This window comes from Centroberyx affinis, unplaced genomic scaffold (genome assembly GCF_046629955.1).
Source record: "Centroberyx affinis isolate AG114_WGS23_722 - 3 ecotype Tasmania unplaced genomic scaffold, CSIRO-AGI_Caff_v1 ptg002873l_1, whole genome shotgun sequence".
NCBI lineage: Eukaryota > Metazoa > Chordata > Actinopteri > Beryciformes > Berycidae > Centroberyx > Centroberyx affinis.
In genome coordinates this window covers 69,154-90,319 of record NW_027281006.1, presented here as the reverse complement: position 1 = coordinate 90,319, position 21,166 = coordinate 69,154, and the positions used below count along the sequence as shown (strand labels likewise).

Sequence of the window (21,166 nt, the reverse complement as noted above, 5' to 3'; positions counted from 1 at the left end):
AGACATGAGTTCAAGTTCAAGTCTAATTCCTGCAGAGGCCGGTATGGCTGTGTGTGTATATGCAGGGAAAAGGACAATTTTTTTGGGGGGAAAAGTAGGTTAAGTATGTATTTTCACTTGCCACACACAAAAGATGTGCAAATATATGGGTTTTATTTTGAAATTTTCACGGGAAGTTCTACTGTTGTTTTATTTCTTGCTGACTTAACACGCCATGTAAAAGTGAAAGTAAAATGAGTTTGGGAGTTGCGGGGGAAATCCACCGATCAATTCACTGTTTTTTGTCCATGCAATAAACTCAAAAGAGGAATCTGTACCTGCCGGAGCAGAGGGAAAGACGCTGACAGACAACCATGACCAATTTTTCTACTATTTACAAGCTGTCCCTGGTTGCGTTTTCCTGCTTCATCCAAGGTACCGTGGTTATCGATTTTATGTTCTGCTTGACAGCCTCGACCCTGTGTGCAGCTCTCTTGTATGGAGATAACTTCAGACAAAAATTGAATGTTACATTGCTAATCGACAAATCTACCAGATAAACATGACTCAAGCCATTTTTATGAGCTATTCTTAATTTCCGCATAGTCCTAGTCCCATGCGCCATGCAGCACTCACTTCAATACATTTTCTTACATTTATAAATGGTTTACTTGTCATTCCCACACGCTTCTTACTCCAAAATGCACGGTGGAGGGCGGAAGTGCGTAGCGCGAACCAGTTGTGTAAAAGTTAATATTTTGTTGAAATAAAGTGATGCTTTGTAGATTGTCTGTATGCCGAATTTATCATAAGACCCTAACGGTTCCTAAAAGGTCTTACTTCATGTTCTACCAATTATGTGCTTTTAGATGTAAGGTAGTTCACATTAAACTGCCGTATTTTTTAACGGAGTTTCGCGTGACGTTGTCTCTGGAAGAGAAAACGGCACGTATCGAGGCTTCTGGCAGACTCTCGACAGTCATAGTTTGTAATTTAGTCATTCCAATAAAATTTGAACTGTTACACTTGATTCCCGGTGTTTTTGGTGGAAGACGATTAACAGGCGAACATTATCCTTCGTGTATTTCTAATTTACTTGTGGACTCTGTGGTCTATCGCTGTCGCTTTAAAAAAAAAAAAAAAAACATTTCTCCGCCGTGTTTATGTCAGTCAAATGGTTCACGAAAAGGTGAAAAAATCGGCAGCATCCTTTTCTAAATCCCCTTTCTTTTCCCCCCTGGTCTTTTTGAGTTGTCATTTTGAAATAAACATTAAAACAACTGGCACAGACATTTGATCCCCCAAGAGAATCAATAATTTTTTTTCTCATGCCTGTCAAGGTTTCCTGTAAATCACTATAATATTCTTATACTGCCTTATAGTGTGTCTGTGTGGTATCGAATACTATAGCGACCTTATCATAGTTTTTTGTATCTCCTATGATATTACTTAAGGATTTTCTTTACAAAATTGGTACAATTTGTTAATATTTATATATCATCCTTCTAAAATTAATTACAGGATTTCCCTCTTTTTCATATGGGGCCTTTGTCCTACTGTTTTGTTGTACTACTTTTTTGTAAACTTATACATTCAATGAATAGATTAATTTATTTATTTTTCATTATAAGCCCCTGCGTTGAAATTCTATTTGTTTATGCAATAGTCTATAAATACCTTTGCCCTTCTAGTTTGTTTGTCATTTTACAGAATGAGATGAATTAAAGACAAGATCCCAATCACAAACTCTACCCAAATGATCCAAGTCTACCAAACTCTTTATGTCTGTAACTATAATAATCCTATAATGAATTTTAGAAGGATACCACACAAACATCACAGCAAAACTGTGATTCACCATAGGAATATTATAGGAATATTGTAATGATACTATAAGAGATTAAAAAATACCATAAAGTGTAATTTGAGAAAGCAGTATACACTCACTATTGAATACCACAGATACATCGTAAGTACATATAGGAATATTGTGTTCATTTTTCATTAAGGATCTTAATTTACTCTTACATCTTAGTGGGCTGCTCAGCATACGACGCTGTATCTACCTCTTCTTTCCCTCTCTCCCTCTCTCTGTCCTAAAGTCTATGGCAGCAGCTGTCCGGTCTTGGAGTGCTGGTTCGTCCAGGAGAAGACGGGTCGAGGAGGAGGCCTGACCGCAGCCACGAGCCAGGAGAAGTCCCTGCTGCACATCCAGACCGAGGCAGACGGTGGGAGCCCAGAGCATCGACAGCAGCCTCCCTCTGACATCAACCCTGACAGAGTCTACTATATCACCGGTTAGTTTTAAAATGACCCACTTGAACACGTTTTCATCATTCCCATGTAAGCAAAGTCAGTGACGATGCGTGAACTTTCTGCACATATTCCTACATATTTACCGTTCTGACCCCCCCATCCTCTCCCTCCCACCCTCTCCCTCCCCCCAGACCCGGCCGCCACCCTCTGCCACGCCTCCCTCGACCCGCCCAGGGGATCCGTCCAGAAGCCGCAGTGCGAGCTCAACCCCTTCCTGCCTCAGCCCTCCACCCTCCGGTGGTCTGCGGCGCTCACCGACTCCGCCCTCAGCCCCATATACCTGCAGGCCGATTGGTTCTCGGCCGCCCTGCAGGGGCTCGACGGACAGCTGGTGCTTTCCAGTATCATGCGCGCTCCCACGGCAACCAAAGAGCCCGCCGGTAACCGGTTCTGCTGCTGAGCGAGAGGCCGATTCTTAAAGCTTTTTGCAGACTGTTCGATTTGCCACTTCTCAAACTTCGTCCCTCCTGGCCACCGTACACTCTCTCTCTCTGACCATGAACCATTGAAATACATAAAACAACGGCTCTGTATCAAACAGGCTCCTGATTGGCTGCCTGTTACACTGCTTTAAATCTAAATCTGCTCTTAGTAGTACTTGATTCTGAACCTAAAATAGCACTGAAAAGTAAAGTAAGTAAAGTTTATTTATATAGCACCTTTCACAGAGCAAAGTCACAAAGTGCTTCACAGGAGTAAAATAGTTAAAATAAGACCATCAACTCGTAAGAAACAATAAAACATGAAAACAAAGGACATAAAAACACACAGAAATATAGACACAAAAGGTTAGACAAAGGCCAGTCTGAACAGATGAGTCTTTAGCTGCTTTTTAAAAGAGTCAACAGAGACCGCAGATCTTGAGTCTAGTGGAAGAGCAGGCAGGCCAGTACATTTTTTGTCTTTGCCAGATAAATATTTTTAGTTTACAAGTAGGGCTGGGTGATAATTCAATATTATCGATTATCGTCTTTCAGTGGAATCATATCGTGATGATGTGAAGATATTTTGATATCGTGACACACATTTCTGCTGTCTAAATTGATGATGACAAGCAAATTTTGCTTAAAAACTCTGATAAAATGAGGTATGGTAGGAATATTATTTGAAAATTTCAGTTTTGTTTGACACCACACCTAACATCACCATTCGGTTCAATGAGATGAACATTCATTTGATTATTTAACGTGATTTTGCATACATGAACCATATCGTGATATATATTGATATCGAGAAAAATCGTTATGATTATCATGATATTGATTTCAACCATATCACCCAGCCCTATTGACAAGCCCAATTTCTAGTGGAGAGGCATTATGTAGCATGTGATTAATTTCAGTCAGATGTGGTAGTTTGACTCTCTCTGCCTCTACCTCTGTATCTCCTCAGTGGTCCTCAGTGTGTCCAGTACAACGGTCTCGGTGCAGTCCAGACTCGGTGAACCGACGCTGCTGGACTGCGGCTTCTGGACCGACTCCTCCTCGCCTCTCTCCGGGTCGGGTTTCGCCGTGGAGTGGCGCTACCAGTTCAGGGGTGACGGGCGGTTGGTCCTGGCCTACGACGGCAAGACGGACCGCTTCGCTGAGACGCAGGAGGAAGGGGCGGCGCTGGACTTTCAGGGTTTGCACGAGAGAGGAAACGCCTCCCTGATCCTGCGGGAAGCCAAAGTGCGCCACTCGGGGACGTACATCTGCACGGTGTACCTGCCCTACCTTCTGGCCCAGGTGGCGGTCGACCTGGAGATTGTAGGTGAGGGAAAAGCGATGCGCTGAACCCTTGTGCTTGACCTCTCTGGTGCCAAGCGGTGGTTTGATTGACAGATCACAGATCACCTGTCAATCAAACAGTGTGGGCGGGACTGTGGCATCTTTCTTGGATTTTCTGTTGATGCAGTTTGAGTTTCTCTTTTCTTTGTCTGTTCAGCCATGATGGCTATCGCTGCTCATGCTAACTACCCAGTTCTTCTTCTTCTGTCTTTTCTAAACAAACTGCTGTTCCTGTGCAGCAGAGGATTTTTCCCAGGAAAGATCTACCAGTCGCCGGGTGTTTAGAACAGACCATGCAAAAGCTTTCATGAACTTGGTATAGGTTGAATCAAGACAGGACATTTTTAGAGTAGCAGTAGATTCAAAATTGAATATTTTTCCATAATGATCCAGGCACTTTGCAAATTAAAATAGCAGACTACAATTCAGACTGATGTCAGACTGATGGAGAACCTTCTCTCTCTCTCTCTCTGGAGGGTTATTGCAAGTCTAGAGATAGTCCTTGAAAGAAGAATTGTGCTTAAGTCTGCTAATAATCAGTCCCTGTCCATGTTAGTGTTCATGTATTGTCATATTGTCAAGAGCATAGTTAGCTCAGGAATAAACCAAATCGTCTCAGTGACATTATTTACATTATTAACCTTCTCTCTTCTTGTCTTTCCTCTTTTCTCTTCTCCTCCACTCTGCTCTCCCTCTTCCCAGAACCTCCATCCCTCTCCATCTTCCCCTCCCCTCTGCCCCTCGCTGTCCCAGGCCAGGTAGTGAAGGTCCAGTGCGAGGCGTCCGGCTTCGCCCCCCTCTCCCTGGAGCTGAGCTGGGAGTTCACAGGGGCCGACGGGAAGTCCAAGCCCCTGGGATCGGGCAGCGTGACGGGCCACAGGCAGGCCTGGGACGGCACCTTCAGCCAGACCACCACGCTGGAGCTGGACACGGCCAAACTGGACCTGGGCAGAGGAGGGGAGGTCACCTGCGTGGCTGTCCATCCTGGAGGCACGCGACGGGCCAGCGTCACCCTCAACGTCATCGGTAACGCATTACAATGAGACCGCTGGTTTAAAGGGGCATTATTAAGTAATCTATGACCTTTATCAAATGTGTGGGGTGTGGGGGAGTCTTGAAATGCCAGTGGGCAGCGAGTTTTTATTTCAAAACAGAGTATGGGCTGTAAAGTGAGTTTTGAAAGCCAGAAATCTCAGCACCCGGCTAAGTAATCACTGAGTCATTGATATTGATCAACAACCCTATCAAGCCTCCGCAGACACAGTGACACCGCTGTGCAAAAGTCTTAGGCACCCTAGATTTTGTATATACATTTTTGTCTTAGATGTTTATTTATTTGTTTTCTGCATTAGTGTGTCAGTAGACTGTTCTTTATAGTATTTTTTTTTATACCTAGAAACTTTTCATTTCATTATGGTTGAAAACATCTAGGCTTTACGGATGTGGTGACTATTGCTACTCAAAGCCACCGAGTGACTGCTAGACTGGGTAAAAACTAGTTTGCACTCAATACAGACGACTTCCGTAGCTTGCGAGACCGTTTATTCTAATAATACCACAAAATACAACAAACAAAAGCGTGTGCATCGCTACACGGTCAAAGACTGTGTGCTCATCCCGGTCTCCAATCACCTGTACCTGTCCTGGTGAGCTCACCTATATGCCTTTCTGCACCCATACACCACCCAGTGTTCAAAAAGAATATTACAAAAAAATAAACAAATAATCCATACATATACGGTATAATGGCTGCAACAACAGATTTTTTTTTACATGTGCCTAAGACTTTTGCACAGCACCGTAGATTATGATCATGTTGTGCTATGGGGCCCTTTGAACGGCAAGATCACCTTTGTGTTATCAACTCTAGACTCTAGACAACTATAGAGAGGAGGCAGCAGTCTGAATATTGGGCGTTTCTACACATAGACACATTCACTTACCGCCTGAAACTAAATTGAGAGCCATTTGTTTCTGCTATGATTCTGCACCGCAAATACAATATATAACAAAGATGCAAATGAATCGAGATCAAATAAGACTTGAGTCCTCTCTTTCGTCTTTTTCTTGCACACCTCTCAGGGTTCAGCACCCCCTCCATCGAAGACTCCATGGCGATGGTTGGAGTGGCCCTGGTGCTGTACGGTCTTATCAAGCTCGTCTCCTGGACCTTCATCAGCTCAGGTAGAAAATGATCCAGTCAAACACAACAACCAGAAAACTACCGTCTATAATGACAATAATAATAATTCATTCATTCATTCATATATCCATTTTCTCCACCTGCTTTATCATTTTCATGGTTGCGTGACAGCTGGATCCTATCTCAGCATTTAATAATAATAATAATCCTAATAAGAATAATAATACTGTACAATGATATGGGATGAAACTGTGTGCTGTGAACATTGCATATACACTATAAAGGATGCAGATAAGATATTTCCCTTTCGTGCATGCATCTAACTTTTTGTTTTTTATTCAATTTTAACCAGGCTCAGATGAGGCTGACAAACAAGAGAAGGTAATTTTACTTTTTTTTTTTTTTTAAATACTTTTTTCACATTCAGTTTTATAACCTGGAAGTTGCCTCTTTGCGTCTCTCGTTTCTCTTCTGAATAATAACTCAACTTTTTTTCCAATTACAGAAGGAGAAGTGAAGATGAAGGAAGCAGACTACTGTGGGAGCAAGCTACTGAACCGTCAAACCTTTCCTTTATGGTGTCCGGTTTTATAATTTATGGACAGTGATTTTTTTTTTTTTTAACTGCTAGTGCAATGCTGAATTTGTCTAATTTTTGAAGTCACCTTTTCCACTGATGACTGGTTGAAGTCTGGTTGAGCTCTGGTTGAATTTCACTATCCTGTTTAAATAGTATAATACTTAGCAATAGACACAACCAGCAATGTTCTAATATTGTGCTGTAGAGTACCAGGAAGAGTGTTACAACACAGCTTTATAAAATTGTGAAAAACAAGTTTGACAAGGTTGTGAATTGTTCAGAAAAGTCTGGGAAAGTGTTGCTGTTCTGTTCTGTACTCCAGAAACACCTATTGTGATATTTGTTGTATTGAAGAACAGTCTTCTGCTTGCCCTGCTACTGTCAGCATATATTATAATGAACATTGGCCAAAAAATGCCTAAAAAGGTGTGGAATGTAGAAATGTGTAGGAACTCTGAATATATCAACATAAAAAAGGGGATTTACCCTTATGCTTACAAGCCAAATAACTATAAACTGTTGAGGAAGAGAGTTTGTAAGAGTGTAGTTGAGCCATTATATGTGTGTGTTAAATATCCACCTTCAAAGAGAATTAACATATCTTATTATAGTGATCTTGGACAGTAAAGTGTAGACTGTACAATTCTATTTTTCGGCTTGAATGTTATTGTCCTTGCTGGGAAAGATTTTCTGAAATTGAGTTGTAAATAGGTAATTAAAGGGAATTAAATGTATGTATATCATGGGTTTCTTGCGTATGTGTGCGGGGGGGAGGGGGGTATGTGGTTTGTTACTTTATTTTATTTGTGTATCGTGAAGACAATGTGAGAAATAATTTTCTAACTCCAGGCATTACCCAGCGGTGGAAAATGTTTAATGCTTGTGGGGCTTTGTTCTTAACGGGTGGGCTAATGCAACACTGAATATGTGTGACAGAAGAAATTGAAGGAAATGGTACGAAGAGAGCACACATTTCCACTCGGGTAAAATGCAAACGAGCTGTTTTAGAATTCATCACTGGATGATTCACATTGCACAATTAAAGTGTTCTTTAAAAAATATTTGTTGCCTCCATTGTCCTGCTTGGAAACGACTGTGTTCTGAAACACACTGGTAGGTCATATTGTTTAAAGCAGTGGTTCTCAAACTTTTTCACGTCAAGGACCCCTAAACTGACACAAATTAGACCACGGACTCCCATTTGATAAGATTTTGTCCCAGGGTCCCCCATCTGGTAAGATTTTTGCTTTTAGTTGTTTTATTACAGAAAGTGTATGAAACCCATGACCAAAATAGTCATACATTCTGTCACTGTGTTACTTATGGATGGAATTATAGTGAAAATAAATTATTCCCCTTTTTGCTGGGGACCCCCTGGAACCCCCTCAAGGATCCCTGGGGGTCCCCGGACCCCAGTTTGAGAACCACTGGTTTAAACCACCTGAAATATGTTGCAAAGTAGCTTTATAACAGGTTAGTAGGGAGGTAGAGCGTCCTGCAACTAGTGTCAAGCCCACAGTTAAACAAAAACACATGACATCCTGTCTGTATTTTTCAAAATAAAAGCCTTAAAGTTGAACATACAGCAATGTTTGAGAGTAATACAATACAATTTACCTGGGTGAAAACAAAAAACTATCCAATTGAGTATGGAATTTTAGTAAATGGAAACACAAATATTTTTTATTTCCCTCAAGCTTTCATAGTTTACATTTATAACCATATAAACCACAAGGCAGGCATATACACCAAGGCCGGTTTCAAGACTCTTGAACCTGACGCGTTACAACGGGAACAAGTAAGCCAATGGCCATAGGCGTTACTGAACAACGTACTGCTGTCAACCAATCGGAGGCTTTGACGCTGGTAGACCTGAGCGGGTGAATTTGCTGGCTCGACAGCTAACCCGTAGTTAAATTGACGAGCATTGTTTTGGTAAACAGAAAGTCCGTTAGTTTACAGAAGAAATGAACAAGATAATCTCCAATCTATGCATATAACTAAGTCCAACAACACAATACGACAGTATGCCGGTTTTATTTCTGGTTCGTTGTTTTGTCAGCGCATTATTTGATTAGCAAAGTCACACTGCTAACTAGCTAGTGCTAAGGTTAGCTAACGCCGAATTTTAACGTCAATGGTGCACAGTCTGGTGGATTACCCTCTTTTGTTTCCAAGTCAACCAGTTCAAAATAAGAGGTTCGTATGTGTGAGTATGTTATGTGTGTGGCAACGCAAACTTGCCTTCCTCAGTGTTTGTCTGCTCCCCATCATACTGTACAACGTTATCTGTGTTCTTGTCTCGACTACTCGGCTGTTTAAATTCGCGCTTTCAAGTGTCTGACAAAGCATGACCCGTTTAAAGCGGTTGTGTTGTCTGCCTGCTCATCTCATGTGGCAAACTACAGATCATGTTGTAAACATGGACAAATGCCGGGCAGCTTTAATGACGGCGACCTGCTATCATCCCAGCGCCCTGTTTCGTTAGGGTTAGGGTTGTTTACATCTAACGTTATCGGCAAAACACAACGCTAGAAATGGCTCCTTTGCATTCCCAGCAAACGAAAGTGCATTGGAGTCTGATGACTAGACGGAGCTGAGCAAATCCACTACCGCAGTGGCTATGTTTCTGTGTGTTTATGTCATCATGTTCTCACTAGTCCACTGAAGCTCTTATCACCTGACCATAAGGGGTTCAGCTATCCAGTGCTAATGTGAAATCTTGTTGCTGTCTGTGGCTCTGATGAACATTTTTCTCTCTCTCTTTCCCCACTGTTGGAAAGCAGGACCAGCGCTTTGGATGGCAGTTGCCCCCGCCTCGATGGCGGAGAGCATCATAATTCTTGATGATGATGAAGAGGAGAGTCCCCAACCTTCGTGCTCTGCCACTACTTCTTCCTCTCGCCGTCCGGCCAACCACATCTCGCCACTCAGAGCCCAGCAGCCTGCCCCCACCCACATCACCCAGTCGCCTTTTGCCTCAGCGAAGAAGGACAGCCATGTCCTACAGGCAGAGAATGAGAGGTTGTTCACTGAGGTGAGCTGGCACACAGGGCACACTTTTTTTTTCTTCCTGTAATGGCCATAGTGGCTGGTAAGTTCCAGTAATCACCACCCTATTTCACTATTTTACAAGCCAACTAGATCTTTTAAATCAAATAGGACTTCCAAATGATGGTTGTTTACCTGCTAAAATGACTGGTACATTAGACACAAGTACCAGCTACAGCCAAAATGTATTGACATATGGCAGTGATTGATTTAAAGTTTAATCGCAATGTAAATAGTATAGTATTTTTACCCAGCCGTAGTAAAGAGATGCTGCTGGACCTCTGCTTGGTTGTGCTCTACTTACTAGACCCTGAAGGACTAACCAACTGATTGGCCTGTTTTGCTCTGTCTTTACCTGAGATGAACCCTGTTGCTGCAAAAGTATTTTGACTGGTCTCCCTCTTAACCGTCCCTCCATCTCTTTCCTCATGCTAATCCTTTATCCATTTACTGTATCTATCATTTTGTTCTAACGATCTGTTCTCCCTTCCTCCCTGATTCCCCCATCCTTGCTCTCTTTCTGTCCCTCCTTGTCTTTCTCCTTTCTTCTCTTTCTCCCCTCTCCCTTCCACTTTCCTTCCCTCCCTGTCTTCTTCCCCCCTTCTCACCAGTTTGTGGAGCACTGCTCGGCTCTCACCCAGGACTGCCCCGAGGTCTTGACCTTCCTCCAAACCAAGCACAGCAAGGCCTCCCCCGACTTCCTCTCCTCTGTGGAGTTCAGGAACACCTTGGGCCGGTGCTTGACTCGCGCACAGGCCAACCGCTCCAAAACCTTTGTCTACATCAACGAGCTGTGCACCGTACTCAGGCAGCACGCCGCCAAGAGGAGGCAACCCCTCGCCAAGGCCGAGCCCGGGCCTTCTACCTCAGCCTCAGTTTCTTCCCCGTCTACCTCTGTATCGCTAAAACGGAAGGAAAAGACCAAAGTAAAGGCAGATGAGGAGGAAGATGGGGTGAAAAAGGACGAGCAGACTGTGGCGGAAGATGAGCAACCCTCCACCTCTGGGCTGCAGGATGACAAGGAGGAGAAAAATGAGGCAGATCAGGAAGAGAAGGAGAAAAAGACACGGAGGGCATCTAGGAAACAGGTTGGTACTGAACAGGTAGTCTGTGGCGTGACTGACTGAAATCTGTGCATTGATATTATTGGCTAAACCCTCTCCTGGATTAATGTTGTGCCTGCTATTGGTGTGTAGTACCTGAGACCTGAAGGCATCGGCACACACGTAACCCTGATACAGAATAGGATTACCTACATTTGAAAAGCTGCCTTGTAACAAATAGAAGTGAACAATTTATAGAGGCCATTGACAAAAACATGCAAAAAAAAAAGTAAATTCTCATCTCACTGAGACAAAATTCAATATTTATAGGGGTAATGTAATGAAAATAATAGCAAAGAGACTTTGATACTGTGCTTATGGTAGTAGCTGAAATGCAAAAGGTTGCTCTGGGTACATTTGTTGAGGAGAACATCTTGTAAGGATCAGGAGTAAAGTAACCTACATACCAGTCCCCTTGGGCAAAGAAGCTTCCATGAACCAGACCATATTTTAACTCAAAATTCTCTTTTATTCAGACATGAGTGTTATAAATACAAAAAAATAATAGATAGAAGTGAATTTAAAAAAAAACAGCAGATGTTTCAGTCCTTGGAGACTATCATCAGTGCTTTTTGCCTGAATCTCAGTTTATGGAAAGATTCATGAAGGCTTTTTTCACCCAAAGGTGTGTGTGGGTTGCTCTGCTCTTATCCTTGTGGAATGTAATTAAATAAATTTCCTCTCTCTGTTCACCACCTCACCAAGGCAGTGTGTCTGGAATATGAATTTTCTTTGCAGTGTATAAATTAAGGTGATATAAAGCAGAGTGACATGCCTCTTCCTGTCTGTTCCTGTCTCTCAGATAGCATACCTGGAGAACCTGCTGAAGGTTTACAACGATGAGATCCGCCGTCTGCAGGAGAGGGAGTTGAGTCTGGAGGACCTGGGAGCCGAGGACTCCGGATACATCCAGGAGCACAGGCTCAAACGCAAGGTCAGGCTGGAGTTTGATTAGGGTGGGGGCTCCTATGGTCGTGAATCCGGCTGGGTGTCTTTGGCTTTTTCTCATACTAGTTGTAAACCTATATATATATATATTTTTTTTAAATACTGTCATGGGTAAATTAAAGCACATTTGATTATGTGCTGAATTCATTTTTTTCTGTGAAATGTTTATCCCTGCCATCTGCTTTTCTAAACGGAGTCACAGTACATATAATTGATTTCCCCAACAAAAATGTACATAAACTAGAAGAAATTTGAGATGGCATTGTAATAATCCAACATTTTGAAGATTTTCAATGCCTTTTCATACCTAAAAATCAGTGTCAAGAATAATTTCCCAATACCTCAGAAAAAAAAGTCTTCAGAAAAAGCTGTTCTGATACATACCCAAAAAGTTTTAGTGATGTCATGGATAGTTGTTCATGAACTTTTTATTCAACCAGTCAAGTTTTCACTCCTTTTCTCTCTTGCTTGTTCTCTTGCTGACTCTTTGAGCTCCTCCTCTCTCTTGAAGTAATTTACTGGCATATACTGAAAATGTGTTGCTGTTTTGATATAAAGTGGTTTTGTTTTGTCAGTAACTACATACTGCTGCTTTCTGAACCAGGTTGCCCTTCTGAGAGACTTTTCTGTTTTAAAGAAAGACATTTGCCCCAAGCCAGATTTTATTTGGCCTTAAAGTTTTTAGTTATATTCACTAGATTCTTGAAGAGTTTGGCTTAAGCATTTAAAATTACTCATGCTTAGCTGTTACATACAGTCAGCAGCTCAGTCAGAGAAAATGCCCTCAATCCAGAGAATCATGACATAAACAAAGTCAGCAGTGGGGTGACATCTTTCAGGAAAGGGGAACATCCTGGAATTGCAAATCTGGCTGCAAATAGATAAACGGATGGATGGATGAGTGCATGGTGTGTGATGGCCAGCGTCGCCCTTCCTCCCCAGTCTCTCTCTCACTCCTCTCTCCTCCCTCCTCTTCCTCTCCTCCAGATGATGAAGATCTACGACAAGCTGTGTGATCTGAAGGGCTGCAGCACATTAACAGGCAGAGTGATTGAACAGCGGATCGTCTACAACAGCACGCGCTATCCAGAGATCAACAAGAAGGTGATCTGGCTGCTCTGGGTCGAGACAAAGTCCTTAGGGGTTTCTTTGTTGCAGCCGCACAGTTTGAAGCTAAAAACAGCAGCACTTTACACCAGTTTGAGTAATTAGTCAATAATAAATAAGAACAAAGAGAAACTAAGAATAAGAGGTATTACAAAAATTATTTAAAAAATATATTTTAAGAAGAGTTTTGTAAGACTGAACAAATTTAGCTCGCGTAAGCCTGTAGAAATATTATCAGTGTTTATCATTATCATTATTATTATTATTATTGTTATTGTGAGTGATAGTAGGGCTGTGCAAAAAAATCGATACAGCTGAGTATTGCAATATTTTTTTCCATACTGTATCAATTTTCCAGCCCCTCATATCGATACATAAAAAAATATTATTCATGTTTTAAACAGATTTAAAATGTCCTTAAATTTCCCTCAAATCCCTTTGAATTAAATCATTTTGACTCAATTCGTCCGCTGAGTCATCAATATAATGTGAAGTACATATTAGACTACCCAGGTGGTACATAGCAAGTTTAGCAGCTCTGTTTTTAAATTTTCAGTAAATTATTTAGAGTATTGCAATGTATCGCAATATGTATCGTATCACAATGTATCATGATACAATCATATTGTGACCCATGTATCGTGATACGTATCATATTGTGAGGTCCTTGCCAATACCCAGCCTTAAGTGATGGTGGTGGTAGTAGTAGCTGTGGTAATAATAATGGCTTTTTTGTATGGCACTTTCCTGAAACAATGTTTACAAAGTGCTTCACAATCAAGACAAACAAAAGATACAGAACCAAAGTTACATGAGAAAAGAAGAGGACAGCGGTAAAAACAAAGACAGCCGTAAGTCTGTGGGTGGGATACGGACCCTGGTTAGAGTATGGTTATACCAATAAACTAGTATAGTGGGAGAAGCAGTAGTAGAGCTGTTTGTATTGGTAGCAGTTTTATTAAGATAGTTTTGATGTCCTCCTGATTACCTGTGTCCCTCCCTCCCATCAGATCGAGCGTTACATCAACAGTCCGGAGGCCCAGAGAAACCCTCCGGATTACCCAGACATCCTCCAGCAGGTCCTGCGAGCCAACGAACGCTACAACCTGTGCCTGAGCAGGAAGCAGCTGAACCAGATCGCCCAGGAGGCCTTCAGCGAGACAGGGAGCCAGCTGCAGGAGAGACGCCACCTTGACCTGGTGTACAACTTCGGCTCACACCTTACCGACCTCTACAAGCCAGGTGAGAGTGTGGGCAGGTCAGGAAACTACCGCTTGGCAGGCCGAACCCCCAAATTCACCAGCGGCTTTCACTATTTTACCAGCCAGCTAGGTTTTCAGAACAAAATGGGACCTCCAAACGATGGCTTGTTACCTGCCAACTACAGGAAATTACCCCAAAATGCAGGAGACAGATGTTGACATTTGATAACCAGCAGTTGCTCATATTTGACTCAGTCATTCCTTCTCTTTCCTCCCTCCCTTTCACCCTGTCACTTTCCCCTCCTTCTTCCACGCCCCCCCCCCCCCCCCCCCCCACTCCAAAGCCTCGGACCCGGCTCTGTTGGACACCACACTTCTCCGTAAGCTGCGTACCAACAGGGAGACGGCCCTGTCCAGCCTGGAGCAGGTCATCACCAAGTATGCTGTCAAACAAGACGACACGGAGGAGCAGGAGAGGACCAAACGACTGGAGAAAGACAGGCAAGAGAAAGAGGTAGAACAGCAGCTGGAGGAGGAGGAGGAGGAGGAGGAGGAGGAGCATCACAGGCGTCTTCTGCTTTAGAAATATTTCCTCTGTATTTGTTAAGTGGGGAAGATGTGGAACCATAACTGAAAATATTGCAAAGCACTACAGTCGCATGAAATTACGTTGCTTTTATTGAACTAATTTGATTGTGTTGTCAAAAAACATAGTAAAATACTGTTAATGACTGTTTTTTTTTGTTTTTTTTCCTTCCTGTCTCTCTTTGCTTCTCTCACTCATCCCCTTTTCACAAGGGCCACAAATCAGAGAAGGAGGGAGAAGGAACAAAAGAGGTGAATGGGGTGGTAGAGGAGGAGGAGGAGGGAGAAGAGGAGGATGATGATGAAGACGACGAATCATCAGATCCAGACATAGAGGAAGAGATCCAGGCCAGCACCCAGCAGGGTGGACCAGGTTAGGATGAATTTTTGACAGTTATTCCATTGTTGGGTTTCCTGCCAGACCTGTAAGAAATCCAGTATATTGCTTGTATAGGAAACGCCTTGCTATCATGTTATCAATGTTTTAGGGCAGGACACACTGGTGATGATGGCAGTGACTGGAAATAAAATTTTCACAGTCTACAGATTGTGCTTTTCAGACTCTTCCAAAAATGAATTTGGATTGGGCTAACTAGGATCATATGGAGATGGCAGACATCAAATAGCTCTGCACAGCTAGCGCTGAAAAAGTGGGAAGATTATTTAGCGTCATATCTTGTTTTGCTTCATATTACTGTGTGTGTGTGTGTATTGAGTGCTAAGAGAAAGCAACAATGACTGTGAGAGGGAAACAGAGAGACAAGCAGAAATATTTTATTAAATGATTTAAGAATTTTCCCTTTCTATAGATGATGATGACGAGGAAGAGGACAGCAACGAGGCAGAGCAAGCAAACGACAGCAGCAACAAGGAGGAGCAGGGGACGGAGTTGTCAGGCAGCGGTAGTGGAGAGGAAGAAGGAAGCGTTAAGAGGGATGAGGACGACGAGGAAAAAGAGCCGGTCACAAGTGGACTCAGTCCCGTTTCCAATGACGACAAGCCCGGAATCTCCCCGGTGTCTGACAACCCCTCCCCTAGAGACAGCCCCAGCCAATCGGAGCCCACGCAGCCCGATAACGAAAATCAGTCGCCCAGTGGCGACGTTGCGGGAAACGAGGAGGCTGTGGATTCCTCCAATCACGTGCCAGCCGTGCTGGTGAGCACCAGCAAGCTCTCTCAGGACACCAGGGACCTCTCCCCAGCGGCAGCCAATCAGGTTTCTTTGCCCCCGTCACCGGTAGTGATCCTAACCATTGAGGACGCAGAAAAATGTGACACGCAGACCACCAATGGCACGTCGCCGCCGCCCAGCCCCAGAACTACGAGGAGCAGGAAGAGGAAGAGGGAGGAAATCACGTCGGCGAACTCCCACAACCTCAACCACACCATCATCCATGACAGGTAAGGCAGCTGGTGGAGGATGCTGCTAATTCAGTTCAATTCAAATCTTTGTTTATGCAAGGCCAGGGGTGAGCCCACTGAGAGTGCACAGAGAGACCTTTTAACAGGAAAATACAACAGAATGAATCGATAAAATAGATATGAGACGACAGTATAGGGGGAAAACTAACAGGACATAAAATACAGAAAACAAGAACATGTCGCTGCTAGTGAGAACTGTAATGTTAACTTTAGTGGTTTCCATGGTTGTACTTTGAATGTTTTACTGTCTTTTCTGGGTAGAGCACGTTGCAATTCCCCAGAGCTTGTAAAACCTTTCTCATTCAAAACTTCAAAACAATTTTTAAAATGTGCGGCGTCCTGCTGCGTTTTTCTCCTAATCTTCCCCGTCTATCTTTACTGTAAAAAATATAATAAAGGCAAAAGCCCAGAAAAATAATCTTGTAAAAAAAAAAAAAAAAAAAAATTAAATGTGTGGTTTACAATCTGAAAATTAAGCTGTTCTTCTAAATTCTCTATAATTTTGCTTTTTTAAAGTTTACGAAGTTGTTTTTGTCAGACAGATTTGTGTTGTCCTTCTCGCTTACCTCTCTGCTTCCTCCCGCCCCCCCCTTCTTCCTTCCTCCCCAATTCATCCCTCTTTCTCCTTTCATCCCTCTCTATATCCCTCCCTTGCCCTCTCTTCTTTCACTCCTCTCTCATCCTCCCTTCCTGAAACCTCCTCTGTCTCTCCTCCTCTTCTTCTTTTCATCACCCCATGCCTCTCTCTTCATCCTTTCTTCCCTCTCTCTCTCTCTCTCTCCCTCCAGTGAGGTAGACATCCCTCTGGACATGGGTGTCTTGAGCTGCAGTCCTCCCCAGCAGGCTGAGTCGACCAGGGCAGACACTCCCACCCAGGAACTGGTCACCAGCTCCCAGTCGACACCGCCTCCCAAGAAAAACAAGGTGGGGGCACCGAGATGGAAAATGAGAATTTAAGGCATAACCTGCGATTCATGCTTGTAACATGAGGATTGTACCTTGCGAAAGTCGGGTTACAATCCCATTTCTGGATTAACAGAATAGACTTTGGGTTTGCATGCCTTGATTTTCAAACTGTTCAGTTCATGTACAATTGGTTTAGACAGAAAACTATCTCCAACTCAGTGTCTCCTTTACATCCATTTAGTTGCTGTGGCCCCACACAGCTAGAATAATGTAAATACAATGGAAAATGCATCTCGTCTTATTGTTCAGGTTGTTCATAAATTTGCTGCTCAGGTTGCCCCTGACTCAAGTCGTATCTGTCACACAAGGGCTTGGAAATATATAATTTATCGTCTATCAGTGTTATTGTTTGAGGTTTTGATATTGTGAATAGGGCTGCAAATAACAATTATTTTCATTGACGATTAATCTGTCGATTATTTTCTCGATTAATCGATTAGTTGTAAAAAATGTGGATCAGTGTTTCCCAAAGCCCAAGATGACATCCTCAAATGTCTTGTTTTGTCCACAACCCAAAGATATTCAGTTTACTGTCATAGAGGAGTAAAGAAACCAGAAAATATTCACATTTAAGAAGCTGGAACCAGAGAATTTTGACTTATTTTTCTTAAAAAATTACTCAAACCAATTATTCGATTATCAAAATAGTTGCCGATTAATAACTGACAACTAATTGATGAATCCATTAATCGTTGTAGCTCTAATTGTGAATTGTGATCATTTCTAATCACAAAAGTCCCTTGCAAAATTATTTCTGAAGTATTTGAGAATGTCAGTTGAAGATTACAGAGGTTCAGTACTATTCAGTCCAATAATACAACAATACACCAGTTAGATTATTTAACATGTGATTTTCCATAACTAAGTAGATATTGTGATGTATATTGATATCGAGAAAATTCCTTCTGATAATCGTGATATTTATTTTCTTCCATATTGCCCAGCCCTATATTACACAGTACTGTGTGTGTGTGTGTGTGTGTGTGTGTGTGTGTGTGTGTGTGTGTGTGTGTGTGTGTGTGTGTGTGTGTGTGTGTGTGTGTGTGTGTGTGTGTGTGTGTGTGTGTGTGTGTGTGTGTGTGTGTGTGTGTGTGTGTGTGTGTGTGTGTGTGTGTGTGTGAGAGACTGAGAGGCAGACTTCATTCAGTGATTATGCATGATTGCACATCTCCTATCCTGACTGTGTCACTGTTTGTGTTTCCAGGTAAACGTGGCCACCCAGTGCGACCCAGATGAGATCATCGTCCTGTCAGACTCAGAATGACCTTTCACCCCTGACCTTTTACACTACTGCGAGATTCTTCCACACCTCAGCTGCGGACATCTCAACTTCTGGGACTGATTTCCCAGAAGCACCTCATCACAGAGAACGTCCTTGTCCGTTGGCTTATAAAGAGAGAAAGAAACAGAATCTGTTTGGAAAGCCTTTTTCTAAACAAAGTTGAAAAGTGCTGATATAAATGCAATCCCACAAATAAATTAGTACCTCATGTCACTGCATTACGTATTACCAAACAAAGGCAATATGTATATTTTCAAAACGGACTTAAGTAGAATAATGGCAACTTAATATTGTCAGGAAAGCAAGCTTAAACAGGACAACAATGACTGACACATGGATGGTTTTGGGAAACCACCTAGATTGTCTTCTGGTGTCCTGGAAGTATTTTTATTTTCTATGACCAGAGAAACGTTGGCTGATGTTGACCTCGGTTGTCCTGTGTCCTTGCAGAAAAGTCGGCCTCAGCCGACCTTTTGGGTGATGTTGCCAATCACTCACTTGCGTCGCTGTATTCCCTATCAATGCGACACTATTGGTGCTTGTCCCAGTAGGTATGTGTGCATTGAAATGTGTTCGAGCTCTGAATACAGAGTTAAAAAAGAACTTCTCTTCCCTTGGGAATATTGCCCGTTGACTTCTTGAACTGTGTTAGTGTGGTTTAGGTGAACACAAGAAGCCCTTCCCCCCCCGCCTCTGCCACACAACCAAACCAGTGCCTGAAAATGTGAACAGTGGACAACGTGTGTCCCGGAGGGGGAGGGGGGAGATGATGATGGGTTCGTTTTCACAGACTCTTGACTGGCAGTGGCTGCGGTAGCTCTCTGCCAGTTTGTTTACATTTTTATATTTAGATTGCATTTATTTCCAGAGAGAATAGGAGATTGTAGCTCTGTATAAAAAGCATTTTGAGATGATATTGTTTTACATGCTCTTTTTGCTATTTATGATGATGCATTGAGTGAGTGAGTGAGTTGTGTGGTGGTTTATACTCTACTGCTGCTGGTGGTGGGGGCGCCGACTACAGCGGTGTTAAAGGGATACGTTGACACTTTTCTCCTCCAAAAAAACATTTAAACTAAATTACTGCAAACTGGCATTGTTCACTTTCCCCTTTCAGACTTATGTGTTAGCTGCAAGTTGGCTCCTTAGCTTACAGAGAGCTTTTGGTTTGAATGAGGAATGCTGACCAAGCTAATATGCTATTGTTTGAGTAGCTAAGGGACAAAAGCAGAAACTTTCCTCATGATTTTGAGACGTTTGAAGGTATAAATGTCTAAAATTGGAAAAAACAATGTATTCCCTTTAACACTTCAGAGACATAGGACTAAGTTGGTCACACCGTGACCCTGATGAGTTCGACCCGTGCCTCTGCTTGGTCCAGATAACTACTTCTTGTTACTCAGTCTGTGGAGATTGACTCGGACCTAAACATTTGAGCCCAGCCTATTCAGAACCCAGATAATATTTGTCCAAATCCACTGTAGCTCTCTGTTGGACCAAATCCATGTAAAGCCCACACTTGCTAATAATTCAGTTACGATAAATGCCTCATGTTTTTCCCCAGTATTTTTTAGCCTAACCGTGACCCAGCTGGATTCCACCGGGTTTGAGCATTAATGACAGTCTCTAGTTGGAGAGGTTCATTCCCAAATGGTAAAACCATTTTAGGAAAAAATACCTAAAAGTAATGACTAAACCTTGTAAATCAACCCTTTAAAATATAGCAAGGCCCATCCAAAATGCTGTAATTTTATAAACAATGGTTGTAAGATTTGATAGATGAATTTATCGAGTCCCTGGTATTTTTTTAGACTGAGTTGTGGGCCTTTTCTGGGCCACGGGGCAAATTCAGATCCTTGGCTAAAAGAATCCCCCATTCAGTTTTCCCTCCTGAATCTCTATTGCTTTGTTGTGAATTTCCAAACAGTCAACATGAAAATTATGCAAAATGGTCTTTTTTTAAACCAATCTTAATGATGAACTGGAGTGTAGTTATCTCAGCTACTATCTAATGGGCCTCAATTATGCAGAGGAATGGTTCATCATTCACTGTGATGATTTTTTTTTTATTATTTTTGATAAAATAAATGATCATCTTTGATATCTGACGCAGCTTCTGTGTTGCTGACTGTTGTATTTTACAGTATGAACAAAACAATGTCTATATTATATAAGGCTGCAGCTGTATGTCTTTATTCACTTTTATAATTCAGACAGTTTAAGGGTAACCTCGGTATTTTCATCCTGGACCCTATTTTCCCATCTTTTTGTGTCTAAGTGACTAAAGGGGACAACAATTTTTTAAATTGGTCCAGTATTGAGCGAGATCGCTTCAGAAACGGAAACGGGCTGCAGTGTAACGGGGTAAATGCGCACTGTCAATGTATGTCCACTAAAAGTGCTTGTTTTGTTTTTGCCACTGACACGCTCAGATTGTTATTATAAGTGTCGGACAACATTGTGGAAAGGACCCAACAGAGAAATGAAACGTTTATCTTTACCTTTCGCTTGATCCGGTCTGTGTGTAACCAAGTCTCGCGAGAGTTGAGTTGTTGCAGGAAGTCAAGTCAAGCGAAAGGTAAAGAAAAACGTTTCATTTCTCATTTTCATTTCTCATTTCTCAAAAGTGGTTCAGCAGTGGTTCAGAAGTGGTTCAGTGGCAAAAACAAGCACTCTTAGTGGACGTACATTGACGATGCGCATTTGCCCCGTC

At 42.4% G+C, this 21,166-nt stretch overlaps 2 protein-coding genes across 2 annotated transcripts; both read left to right on the top strand.

Moving 5' to 3' along the window:
• Nucleotides 1–78: 78 nt before the first annotated feature.
• Nucleotides 79–7,848, top strand: tapbp.1 (TAP binding protein (tapasin), tandem duplicate 1). Its single transcript, XM_071536455.1, has 8 exons — nucleotides 79–414; nucleotides 2,082–2,276; nucleotides 2,427–2,675; nucleotides 3,688–4,047; nucleotides 4,767–5,090; nucleotides 6,147–6,248; nucleotides 6,560–6,588; nucleotides 6,713–7,848. The coding sequence occupies exons 1-8, from the start codon at nucleotides 354–356 to the stop codon at nucleotides 6,722–6,724; spliced, it is 1,332 nt and encodes a 443-aa protein (XP_071392556.1). The 5' UTR covers nucleotides 79–353; the 3' UTR covers nucleotides 6,725–7,848.
• An 852-nt stretch (nucleotides 7,849–8,700) lies between these two features.
• Nucleotides 8,701–20,559, top strand: daxx (death-domain associated protein). Its single transcript, XM_071536449.1, has 11 exons — nucleotides 8,701–8,986; nucleotides 9,574–9,824; nucleotides 10,450–10,926; nucleotides 11,744–11,875; nucleotides 12,877–12,993; nucleotides 14,007–14,238; nucleotides 14,543–14,712; nucleotides 14,997–15,156; nucleotides 15,593–16,184; nucleotides 16,994–17,129; nucleotides 18,376–20,559. Exons 2-11 carry the CDS (start codon nucleotides 9,588–9,590, stop codon nucleotides 18,433–18,435), a joined length of 2,313 nt encoding a protein of 770 aa, XP_071392550.1. The 5' UTR covers nucleotides 8,701–8,986; nucleotides 9,574–9,587; the 3' UTR covers nucleotides 18,436–20,559.
• Nucleotides 20,560–21,166: the final 607 nt, after the last annotated feature.